This window comes from Anser cygnoides, chromosome 7, assembly GCF_040182565.1.
Source record: "Anser cygnoides isolate HZ-2024a breed goose chromosome 7, Taihu_goose_T2T_genome, whole genome shotgun sequence".
Classification (NCBI taxonomy): domain Eukaryota; kingdom Metazoa; phylum Chordata; class Aves; order Anseriformes; family Anatidae; genus Anser; species Anser cygnoides.
In genome coordinates, this window is record NC_089879.1 from 27,376,751 (window position 1) to 27,390,054 (window position 13,304).

At 39.1% G+C, this 13,304-nt stretch overlaps 1 protein-coding gene across 1 annotated transcript in view; it reads left to right on the top strand.

The window, feature by feature from the left end:
• JMJD1C (jumonji domain containing 1C) overlaps positions 1–13,304 on the top strand; it is a 158,671-nt gene that overhangs the window by 50,370 nt on the left and 94,997 nt on the right. The window contains exon 2 of the mRNA XM_067001093.1: positions 791–955. Coding sequence (XP_066857194.1) covers positions 791–955 — 165 coding nt within the window. The remainder of the gene's footprint in view (positions 1–790; positions 956–13,304) is intronic.

A 13,304-nucleotide genomic window follows, 5' to 3' on the forward strand; every position in this document is an offset into this window, starting at 1 on the left:
AGAAAAGACAAAAGGCTTGGCATGTTCAGCTTAGTAAATGCAGCTGAGGGACAGTACGGTGGTTCTCCAAGTACGTGTCGGGGAGAACTGTGTAATGTATAGGGCAGGGGTGACAAAAGATCAAATGGATGCAAATTGGCTCCACGTTAATTTAGCTGGAAACAAAAAGTATGTTTTTGGTTTTTTTTTTTTGTTTCCTTTCCTTTTGTTTTAACCCAAAAGGAGTGGGATCCCAGAAGGATAGGAATGTCAAGATACTGAGCTGCTTCTGCTGGTGGAGCTTGGAGTTGGGTACTGTGTGTTGGAGTTGCACGTAACTGCAGGATTATGGTGTCCTTTCTGGTGCTGTTCCAGCTGGCGGGTTTTTTCTTTGAAACTGTGCTTTTTGTTTGGTTGATTAGTTTGCATTAATTACTTTTAAGTATGAGAAATATTTGAACAGATAACAGTAAGTATTCTCAAAACGTACTTATATAAATAGCTGTATGTATTGAATTATTCTAGCAAGTATTTAGTGTTACACTTTTCTTTCATGGTATAAGACACCCAATATTCACAGTAATGTTTTGGCAAACGTACCCTTTCTCTCTTTAGCACACATGCTCTGCTAAGAAAAAATTCTATGCAGGAACTGAATTAATTATATCATTTCAATGCCATAACAGTAAAAGGGATAATATTAAGCTCTTAACGTTACATTTTAAAACACGTGCTTTCAAAAGTGCATGTAGATGTGCACATGCTGAGTACATGTAATAACGTACATCTTCCTGCTTTTACATCTCTCCAGGTATATGTGGAATTTGATGACCTCGAATGGGAAAAGCGAGAATGGGTTAAAGTTTATGAAGATTTTGCAACCTTCTTGGTGGAGTACCAGCTGGTCTGGGCGAAAAGAAAGGACCCAAGCCAGACTCAGGGATCAAAGATCAAACAAATTCAATGGCCTGCATTGGTAAGACACTTGAGCAATCCTGTTTACTAAATGATTTTAATCTCTCTAATGCTATCCTCCTTGGGAAACTGTCTAGTTTACTTCGGTCACGATGGTGGTGGAAAGAGGTGAGCATGGGGAAGAGAGTTTAAAAAAAAAAAAAGATAAGAAGATATTAATAAATCACTTGGGTTGAAAGGGTGGGTGTGATATGTGATAAGTCATTCATTTTTGAATCGACTTAGAGCATGGCAAAACTAGTCTGAGTGACACAGTAGAACTATTGTCACTTTGCGTAGTCAAAGCATTTTATAAATATTAACTTAGTAGCTGGCAACATATGATCTGTTCTGTGGAAGATTGAAACTGAGGTGAAAAATAAACCCTTAAACTTGTAACACCTTTTTTTGTGGGAGCTGAATTTGAGTCAAAGTTCAGAAAGGTGAGAAAAGTGAACAAAGATCAATAAAGTGACAATTGCTTTCCTGGCTTATGAGGTGATACTTGTGACTCTTCCTCTCCCTGGATCAATGCCCAAATATAAAGCTGCTGAGAGAATTGCTAGGAGGTTCTGTTTGTTTTTGACACGCCTTTAGGTAGACCTGATGAATATCAAGAATCTGATGAGATAATCTGTTGAGGAATGACTGTGTATTCCTTTTTTTTTGCTCCAAAAAAAATTGTAGTGCTGTCAAAGTCTTTAGAAGATCAGTAGATATGAGACTTAAGGAACCTGTTGGTATTTTTCCACTGTAGAGGGTTGGGAAAGATTACTGAAATTGTCAGGTGAAAAGGAAGCTCCCCCAGGTTTGTCAAAATGGTGAAGAGAATGGGAGAAGTGTTAGGTATATTTGACGTTAAGTTCAGTATCTGTAACTTCAGTCCAGGGTTTTTATAAATTTGTTGTTGCAATGGATTTAGGTATTTTTTTTCTCTGGATCTTAGCTGTGTCTCTGTGCTTCATTTAAGTATTCCCTTCATGTTGTTGTCTCTGAGGACTTTCTAAAATATATGTGTATTTCTCTGGAGCTGCGGCTAGAACTGTCATTCTGAATGTCATGAGGCAAGCTGTTCAAGGAATGTTGGTGGTAGCAGAGACGCATAAATGGTTTAGGATGGGACTTTTTTCTCGTAATATTCCTACTTGACTCGTTTATGATGTTTGTGTTAATGTGTGAAATGATAATATTTTGGATGTACAGGATCTTTCACATACTTGCTTGCACAGGCAAATACTCTGTTTCATGTTACTAAATTCTCAAGCAAGAATTTGTAGTTTTAGAGTCATGTCACTTGCTCTTTGAAACTACCCATGTCTCCTTGGTTGAGATCAGTATTTTAAAATCTGCTAGCAAGCTAGAATTTATTATCTATGTACTTTGTTATTTTACATCCACCTCTTGTTTTTACATTTCAAAACCAGATTGAAATCATATAGTCCAAAGTGGGGCTCAAACAGCTTGTTAGGTCACAGTTTCCAGATGCTAAAGAAGACAAGGTCTCAGCATTTGTGCCTGGCCTGTTTGCAATTGTTCTAACAATTGTTTTCTGAGTCAAACCCTCTGGTCATCCATCCCCGTTCCAGAAAACCCATGTTTGAGGGAAAGTGCAGATACAGAATATTTACTCAAATTAGAGCAGATGCCTTCCATAGAGACCTCCCGGAGCTCTGCTCCCTGTCAAGAGCTGCACTGAGCATGCCAGGTCTCTGGGAACAGGGAGGGTGCCCAGACCGCCATCGTAATTCTGTTGCTTCCAGACTATCTGAACACTCTGGTGTAGCGAAGTGGGTGACTTCTATAAAGGGGCTTTTTTTTTTTTTTTTTTAAGTCAGAAGAAAGCTCATTAAAAATGGAGAAGTAATGGAAAAAGTAGTAAAAATGTTGATTGCCAACAGCATTTTGATGTGAAGTCCTCAGTGTGGATGTGACAATGCATGTTTTCTGAAAGTTGAGTCCTGGCATAGTTAGAATGAGAAGTCTCAACCTTTCTCACGCATGCAACCATACTGGAAAGTCATTCATGTATTTGACAATCTTGTCATCTTAGTAAATACCAAAATAAAAGATTCCGGTATAACTTTATTTTGGATGCAGTCCATATGCAGCAAAGTAATATTTAGGTGTATTTTATGTAGTATTTTCTACATCATCTTTGCCTTATTAATGAATGGAAAATGCTTGTTTATTTAGATGCTAATCACCTTTTGTTTTGCTCTTCTTTGATTAACATATTCTGTACTTACCATGTGGTGTTCAAAACTGATCAGAAGATAAGGTCTGTAATTTCCTGTGGGCTTTTCTGGTGGCAATCATCACTTCACAATTACTGATTTCTTTTAGTATTCATTGTGTGATACAATGTAAAGAGCACTTCATAGATGAAGTTGCTAGAATGCAGCTTGGTCACAACACCTCCTGGTTGGGATGCCTGAGGCGTAGCTGCTACTGGGAGCACAGCTTCTGCTGACCTTGTCTAGCCGTGCTCTTAAGATTATATTCCTTTCAACCAGGTGCTGAGAAAGAAAGGAAATGAGAAGTATCACCTCTTTCGCCTTGTTTAGAAACTGTAACGTAGGCAGGGATAGGTTCTGGAGCTCACTTTCTTTCACTATGAGATTCTTGTTTCTCTTGGTTGGGTTCCTGCCTCATTCACTCCAGAGGTGGCAGATTGACAGCAAATGAGCCTAGAGTCCCACTGGCATCAATGTGCTTCACCGTATCAGGGTCACTGACAACGTTGACTAGATACCTGTAAAAACCTATGTGCAAAGGAAAGGAGGTGTAAGGCCTCGACCTGTTCATGCCTTAATCAAATGCTTTTCCTTCTTGTGAAGATGATTCTTCTGGACAGATTGGAGAAGAACTTCTTGGCTGCCTAGCTGACTGCTGTAACTGCAAGCCACCATGCAGGGTGGCTTCTGGAGCTAGTGACAGAGGTGAGCACAGCACAGTATGTGAATGCTCACACAGATGAAGCTTTAATGGCACTGGCTCATAAATAGCTTTACAGGAACGTAGGCAGCATTAGCCACGGCATTTCTGAGTTCAAGCCATGCTCAGCTTCCTGGATGCCATAAAACCATAGAAGAAAAGATTATCCCTATCTTAGAGAGCTTGCAGGCAATGTAACAAACAAAAGTCAGTGCAGGTAAAGAGAGAAGCATAAAGACACAGTGGTGACAAGTGATGTCAGCCTAGAAGTTAGGGAAAGGTGTTGCAAGTGACTACTGGAGATGCTCTACAGATGTGAATGCAGAAGAAAACTTCTCTGCCAACAGGGTAGCATGGGGAAAATAGTACAGATTTTGAAAACTTAGCAGGTGGGTAGTAGAAGCGTGTCTTTCCACATTAAAGGATTAAGAAAAATAGCCTGTATAATATGTTGAAATTGAAGGCATCAGCTTAGTTTGGTAAACAAGGGGGCTACAAATAAATGGTACAAAAAAAAAGTGACAGGCTCAAAGTGATGGGCTAGGAGAGTTGCTAATACTTTATAAATGAGGCAAAATTGCTTTTGAATTCTTCAGAAGGCAACTTTTGAAGCAACTGAGATTATACATTTTTTTTGATTTGTGGGTGGAAGAGAGAAGTTGTATTTTAGGGTGATTAATTTCTTCTCCCTGGTTTAGAAATAGTCTGGGTATTAGGATGTTACAGATCCGTGATGAAGTCACGCCTATGATACAGTTCAGTCTGAAGGCTTGAGTGCGATGGTGTCTCCTTAGCAGCCAACGAGGGAGATGGAAGTCAGTGTGTGGGCAGGGTAACAACAAGGAGCCAAGATATTAATATGGACCAAACAGGATGATTTTGTGAGCTGTCAATTTTAATTTAATTATTCACTCTCCAACTGAACATAAAAATATCTAGAAATAAATTGTAGAGGGAAAAAAAGAGAGAATTAAGGACAGAAGCCACAAGAGATTTTTAGAGAATGGTAAAATAATGTGGAAGACAGGTTTAAGGTGATAGACTACCTGGGAGAGCACACCAAGGTGGAAAACTAAACTGTAGGTTCTTTTTAACAGCATCAACTATGTGTTCAAAGAATAGGAAGGTGTAGACTGAATTCCTTTTTTTTCCAAATGATTTTATTTAGGAAGAGTATTGGAAACTTAATAGCATGCAGAAATTAAAGTTTATCTTTGAAGGTCTACAGATAGAAATGAAAGAAATTTTAGGCATCCATCTTAAAGGACATGTTCTATCATTTTGGAAAGAAAATAAGGGAAGAAGGATAATTGAAAAAGTAATTAAGATTAAATGAGTTTAAGATAGATAGATTATGGTAGGTTTTTGAGGAAAAGGAGCCAGGAGAGTGCAAGAGGCTGGAAAGAAAAGGATTGGAATTGGAGGCAAGGGAAAATGAATGCACTGAATGGGAGAACACATGAGAAACTGCTGCACTTGCAGCAAGAATGGAAGAGACTTTTGTAGAACAGGAGAAGAAAAAGTGTTTTTATTTTGGCCATTTCCTTTTGGAAGAAACTGGCAGTCTTCTGTGGGGTAGAAGCCAGAAGAAGAAGGAGGGAATGATTTGATAGAGTCAAATTCAGTGAGAAGTGGGATGGGGGAATGGTTCATTTAGCTGGAGGGACAGAGCTGGATACCTGGGAAGGTTACGTACAGGCACATGTGGTCATCAGGGTCTTTGTGTGTTCTGCTGGTTATGGCTTGTTTTGTAAAGTACGTGGTGCCTGTTATAGCTATAAATAAAACAGTGCTGTCTCCAGAGTTTACTTGTGAATTCAGTATAAGCTCATGTATAATAAATCAGAAGAATCCATACTAATTCTCTAATGGTTTGAATATGGAGACTGAGCTTTGCTAGCTTTACAGCACTCAGCTTGTCAAATCAAGAGATTTGCACTATGGTCTCAACTAGTACAAAGTCCTGCAGTAACTCTATCGCTTCCAGTTCCAGGGTTGGCATACAGCAAGAACCAGTTCTCTTCCAGTGGTATATTTCTGAAGAATATGAATTTTAAAACTAAAATGTGTTTAATGAGGAGACCCTGAATATGCTCATCACCTAAGGAAGGATGGCTTTAGGAGCAACTCAATTCCCCAGCCCACCAAAAAGAAAAAGTGTATGTGTGCTTGCCTGACTTTTTTTGGAACAAGTGAAGTCATTGCTAAACCAGTGGCTTGGGAACAGTCTTTCCTGGGACTCTGCCCAGGGCTCTGTGAGAATACAGAGGTTTAGCCAGGCTTGTTACAAAACCAGGGACAAAGAGTGGTTCTTCACTGGTGCTCAGTAACTCTTTCGCAGGGTGAGAACCCACAGCTGATTTACAGGGAACAGTGCCGGTGGCACCCGTGGGACCATGGGCCTTGGGTCTGACCATCGTGCTAATGAGGAGGTCGTCCTGCAGAAGGAGATGAGATTTGTTCTGGGTGCTAGAGGATGCGTTTGTTCAGGTTAGATGTGAACAAATCCACGTGTTCACGTGCTGACTAAGTGTCACAGTACTTGGTGGCAAAATTTAAGTTAGAAGGTTTGTGGATGTGTTGAGGATAGACTTGTCCTCTGACCTTACGTAGCCTTTTCCACCTCCCTCCTCTCCCTCTGTCCTAGCTGTCACTTGCAGAACCCTTTTGCTCAATCACATTCTGCTTCAGCTGGCTTGATTATGATGGACTATCAAGCAAATGCTTATAACCTGCCATTTCATTGGCATTTATGTCACTATTCAAGGAAAAAAAAAAAACACCAAAAAAACCAGTTTGAACACCCACCTTCTGTAGAGCTTCCAGATAGTCTTGAGACAAATTTGTCCTTATTTTTGGCACAATGATGGAAAGTAGAACATTCATTGTTCATTCCTTTTAATACCATGGTGCAACACAACTTTTTCAATCTCTCAAGAATTTGTTTTATTTAATGCCTTGATGGCCTAATTTTAATGTTTTTAGCAAACTTCTTTTACGTGTTGGTCCCGTGAATCAGACTGGTGCCTTTCAAAGTAAGGAGTTAATTTAGATACTGCTAACTTGCCCCCCTGCATACTCACTCATTTCACTGTGGCCTCTTCTCTTCCCTCTGCACAATGGAAAATAAAGTATACGTGGGTAGATACTGCAATTAAATCAGTAGATGTTCAAAATATTCCAGCAGAAAGAGAGAATAAATTCACAAAAGGGATTACTATGTATGTGGAAGGTAAGAAAGAGAGAAAACTCAGTCTCCAGAGTGGTGTGAATTTTTTAAATAAATAAAAATGAAAAAACCCTAAGGATTTCTCAAATTTGAGGGCAGGAAATATTTCCAGGGGAGACAGTGAAAAACTGCAAGTGGATTTTTTCAGCTTCCCCATACCCTGTGTCTGAATTTCATTGCTTGTATCCCTTGCTAATCTGGGATTATGATGAGATATATACAAGAGAGGAGAAAATGCTTGGAAACTGTCAGCTTCTTAGGAGAGATTTAGGACAGTTACAGTTTGGGGAAGAGAAAATTTAAGTAACTGACTCAGCAGAGCATAAGTGACCTGATTTTTGCTGCATTGTGAAAGACAGTAACATGCAGAAACAGCACTTGGAGATGGTTCAAAGATTATTTTGCTGGAGTGTGCGTTGCTGTAATGTTCCCACAGAACATCAGCGTCTCAAGCAGTACCACAGCCCTCCTGTGTACTTTGGCACTTGCTCTTTTAAACTACTGCTTACTGGGAGCCAGTGCTCTCCACACAGGCTTCTAAGCAGAGGCCATTACCTTCCCAGGACGTGCCCCAAATGAACAGCAATAAACTGAAATCTGTCTCCCCAGATGCTCCGTTGTGAAATACGGGTGTTGTCCTACGGCACTCGGGAGAAGAGTGCCGGAGTGGAAAGCCGTGCTGCGGGGAGGGTTTGTACGTGGCCCTCTTGCTTCTTGCTCACTTTACGCTACTGCAAGCAATTGTTTGTTCCCAAGTTTTGTCTGAAGGAGTTGCCTAACAGCAAGCTTGTGCTTTTTGGTAGTGGTGGTGTTTTACTTTATTGCTAAATTTGAACTTCTAAGTAATAAAGACCATTTTTGGACAGGATTTAGTTTTCTAAAAGCATGCTTCCATACATAAAATATGTAGGCTGTATTTTGTAATTAAATTCTATGCAGTGAATTGTTTTTAATGTCAAATTCATTCCAGAAGAGTGCTGGAATTCCAAATAAAACAGTGTGCGGTGGTCTTTTGTTTTGTTTCTATGTTTTTTTAAAAATGTTAGCCTTAAGGTAACAGCACCCCCAAGTCGTTTTGATCATGTGGGCCTGGGAGTTGCCATTTTGGCAGTTCCTCTAGAGAAAGCTTCTTTAGTATGTCACAGCATCCTGGAGATCTCTATAGTTTGGATTGCTTCCTGCTGGTAAAGCATTTCATCTTGTTCTCCAAGGATCACACAGAATAACTCGATATTGTTTATCATCCTTCAACTGTAACATTAAGCAGTGCTCCCAGTTGACTGCACTGCTGTCACTGCACCTGTTCAAGAGATGGTGATGAAATATTGGTGGTACTTCATGTATATTCCTATAAAAGGTACAAATCGAGTTTTATGAGGTTCCATCTTCAAGCTGGGCAGTGCAGGTTGCAGTAGCAGAGCAGCCACGGTTGCAGGAAGTTCAGTGCAGGATACCTGCTTGCATATTGATTTTGTATCTGGTGCTAAAACCTATATTGCGGTGGTTATACTGCTGTTGAAATCCCAGTTAGCTAGCTCAAAGTTAGCTTTATCAGATACGAAACCCAGAAGCTATGCTGGAGCCTCTGGGATGGGCTGGGAAGTCTTAATCTTTGATTTTTCATAGCATTTGTGAGAACAGATTTTCCATTTGTGCTGAAGGAAACAAGTGGCTTTGTAGCCCTGTAGATCATCTGAACTTCTTGGAACTAGAAGCATCAGCTCAACTTTGGAGATGCAGTAGTGAGAGAATACAGGCACGTGGGTACTGCTGGCTGTTTCAGCACAGTATTTTGGAAATCCAACTTTTTCTTTTTTGGAGGAATAAATGAATGCTTGCAGTGCCTTTTGTGCATCTCCATCAGTCTGGTCACTCGGTCTGTTTGTTGCTGTTTATATAAATGGTAACATAGATATTATAAAAGTATAAGCTATGTATTATATATAATATATTTTTGTGTTTTTATATATGTGTATATTACAAACACACACATATATAAATAACAATAATAAAGTCTCTGACCCATACCTGTTGAGAAGGCTGTACAGCGAGGGAAGGATGTCAGCATGGTACTTGTCCTCCATCCAAATGGTGGCTGCCCAGGATGAGCAAAGCCGTGCCAGAAGACTTCCATCGATAAGCAACTGCTCGGTGTTTTTCTTGTGATAGCGGGGAGGAGCAGCTGGGTTTTACACCTGTCAAATCCACTTGGCAGCTAATTTTGAAAGCCACCCACTGTTAAAATCTCCACTGCTGCTTCTGTGCATTAATGACTTGTCAGCTGTGCAGTACTGAAGCACTGCTCTCTTCATGCTGACTTGAGTAAGATGACTTATGGAAGGCATAATTAGAGTTTTATGAGTTTCTTTTTCTCCTTTCCCAGAATTCCGGCAGCTTCTGCTGGGTTTTGTTGTGAATCCCATGATGTGCTGTCTCAATATCTGCCTTCACCGTATAGCAGCACAGAAAACCCACCCAAAATGCAAAGCACATTTTCTGAAAAAATACTGCTACAGTTTGTACATCACTATTTGGATACATATGGCCTTGTGCAAATAGAGTCTGTTCTATTGTAGCTGAGACACCGGAGCTTCAGGGTAAAATCAGTGTCTGGATGAAGTCAAAATGTTACAGTCATGGCCATTTCACTAGGCTAGGTTACAAATTCTGCATATTGCAAAGTGCCGAGAATCTGAAGGAAGCTTTTTGACCACCTGAATATTGGTTATTAGCATATAAACAAGGCAACTGTTTCCTCTGAGGTTATCTTTTCTATGGACTCCATATGGCATTTCTGTCACGTTATAATTGTATCACCTTATTTCAGCTTCTTGGTCCACTCTAGAACCAGTACCCATGAAACAATATTATATTGATTTCTGGGAATTTCCATAGCACTTTTTTTTTTAATTTAATTTTTTTTTTTTACAGACGTAGCAACAGGAATTCTCACTGTGTAGGGATCCTTTGTGGTTTTGAAGAACCAAGATAAGTGGTGGTGGAGGATCTTGTATTGCTCGATTGAAGAAGAGAATTGACAACGTGGGTTGTGGAAGACTTCGGTCCTTTGAGACCTTGTGGTGTTGAAAAAGGACGTTAATTGGGGAAAACAAGGAAATTGAATTGAAAGGATAGTTTCATCACCTCATGGGGTTAATATGTTTCTTGGGTTGCTGGTATGTTGTTGGGAGGAAAGGGTTGTCTCCTCTGTGATTTTGACAGAGCCTGGAAAAATCTCACTCTGCTGCCCAGAACTGGAGCTCAGTAATGCGATGATAGTCATTTTTAAGTGATGCTGCTCCATAAACAGGCTAAAAACAACATCATCAATGAACTAACTTTCAGTTCAATCTGCTACAGATGTGGTTTTGCAGTGAATTTAGTCTGTCTCTCACTGCTGAAAGGGACGGTGCTATTACCACTACTTTTCTGCACTTTTGCTAAAAAAAAAAAAAAAAAAAAAAAAACACAAAAAAAACCAAACAAAAAACCAAAACAAAACAAAAAAACACACCAAGTGCTTGTGAGGTAGGCAGGGATATATGTGAAAATGAGGTGCTGTTTATTACTGTTACATGTTGTCTGTACTTGAATCATATTGATCATTTTTGCTTTATTATATTTTGATTTCATTGTGCCATTCTGTGCTCTTAGGGCTCTGCAGTTGAAAAAAAGCTTTTACAGCAAGAGATCTCAGCTAGCTGCCATTAACAGAAACTTCTCTGTTGGCAGATGTTGCAGGCTTTCAGTTACATTAAAACAGATTACATCCAGTGCTTGTAGCAAAAGGCAGTCTTGATTTCTTCTTTGTCATAGACGCTAAAACATTGTAAATGGCTTCTCCATGATGAATTTATCATGAACGATCTGTGTTTTCTTCATCATATATGACAGGTTCTTGTGAACCACAAAAAGACAAATTCTCCACAGTAACCTCAAATACTGTGTAAGTTGTTCCAGCAATAACTCGATGGTGTATATCTGCTGTTATTTTTAATTTATATTAGCTTGTGGAAAAGGCTGAACATAAGAAAGTAGTTCAGGAAGGGCCTGCCAGCTACAGGTACTTACCTGCATGAGGATGCTAGCTGGGGTAGGATTGGTGATTTACAACTTTAGTGTCTACGGTTTCAGGTAACTTCGTTTTTTGACAGGGTGACTCGTTCTTATCTTGTGAAAACCAAGCTGTAAGTAGTAAAACCAGAATGTCCTCTGTGCCTGGTTTCATTGTCATTAACAGCAGTCTCCAGAGGCGCTTGCCTGTTCCCTACAGGTGTGTGTTTATAGGGAAATATGTGACTTCCTGAACTTCGTGTTGCAGTTGATAGGGATTTCATCAGTGTTTGGGAAGCCCTACTCGGGTTTGGTGGGTCTGCACGTGTCCCAGTTGGACAGGAGGAGCAGAAGCCGTGGTTGTGCACAGGTCAGTCCACTGGCGATGAGGAGGAGTTAGCAGGTGATTAGGCCATCGGCCTAATTGGAATTATGAGGGAGCATTAATGGGGAGACGAGGGTGGAGGAGGAAGCTGCTGAAGGCAGATTTGTTTCTTCCAAGCAGATTTTTTTTCTTTCTTTCAATAGAAGAAGAAAAATGTTTTTACTTTGTGCCCTATCCAATCACCTGTAATGGGTTCAAGGTCCATTTTCTCTGTGAGCACGTTAGAGGCTAGGGCTGGGAGCGTATTGTTTTACCACTTCCTTTCTCGTGCCCTCAGATTAACACCCTTCCAGCCGTGGGCCAAATCAGGAAGTTGAGTCAAGGGTTACACATGGCAAATACACTTTCAATGACTCCTTAGAAGAAAACACAAAAACTTAAACTGAAGATGTTTGCATTTTTCTTTGGAATGTGTCCCCTACAAGGATATGGTGTCTGTCCTAAGCAAATGAAGAACAATGCTGAAACCATTTAATTTCTTTAAGATCCATTAGGTATTGAGAAACAGCCACTCTGTCATATCTGTGGTTTTACAACACTTTTGCCTTTCTACCTTCTTTGACGTGGAATATCCATGTAAACGAGGGCAGGACATAAAATCAAATGTTTTATATTTTTCTGTCATGTCTGCTCTTACTTGCAGTAAAGCATAGGGGTTGCTTTTACAATAGTTATTGGTAATTCTGTAAGTTACTTTATCTTAAATTTTTAGCATGCATTGCAGGTTTAAAGAGCTATTACATAAACCAACATCTTTAATACCTGTAAGGAAATCAATGTAATGCTAAGAACTGTCAATGTAGAGCTATATAAAGCCTTTAGGAACCAAAACAATTCCAGAAAAATATTCATTAGAATGACTTTATAAGCAATCAAAACAGTCCATTAGTCTCAGGTTCAGATTCTTTTATTCCATTGATTAGGGAATGGGCCTTTGTTTGAAAATAATATCCTTTAGCAGTAATTAATATTTTACTAGAGAAACATGGCTGACCTCAACTAACCCTGAATAAGTCAGACTTCTTGTTTACAAATAGGTGAATTATTAATGTGAATAAAGAAGTAGTGTTTATTTTTTGTCTACTGACTGTCATAGGGTCTACACCAGTCATGGGCAGAAAAAAGTATTTTATTAATCTTTTTGGTCTTTTATTAGCTGCTTTTGTCCTCCATTTTGATTTCTTTATGAAAAAGATTTGGTCTATTAGTTAAACAATTGTCAGAAACTTACATGAAACCTCTCAATATTCAATTTTTGAACAGAATTGTTTAAGAAAAGAAACGAACCATTCTTATGCATAATGAAAGATTTTTCATCATTCTGAAAAACTCTTGAACAAGTATTTTAATTTGAAATTTCTCATCAGTTCTGAGACTAAGTCATTGGGTAAGTACCTTATTTCTTTTTTTAAAAAAGATGCACAATTATATTTCTTTTCATGACTTCAGTTTTAGATGGCTTTGAAAAATTCTTACGTATTTCAGTGAAGAGCTTTGCTGGGATTTTAAATGCATATATTGAATTGGTACAAACTATTAGTGCCATCACAATAGGAATACAACACTGTTTTGTAGAGCTGACTGAATAGATGCCTTTTGGAATCACTGAAACACTTGGCTGAATCCTGAAATGAGCCCAATAGTACTTATTATAGTTGGTTGATGAATTTAGCTATTTTGAAAGTATAATAATAAAGCTATGTATTTACATGAATACAACCAAAATCCATTAATGTGCTGTATAGAGGTTTTTTTACATTAATTTTGCAT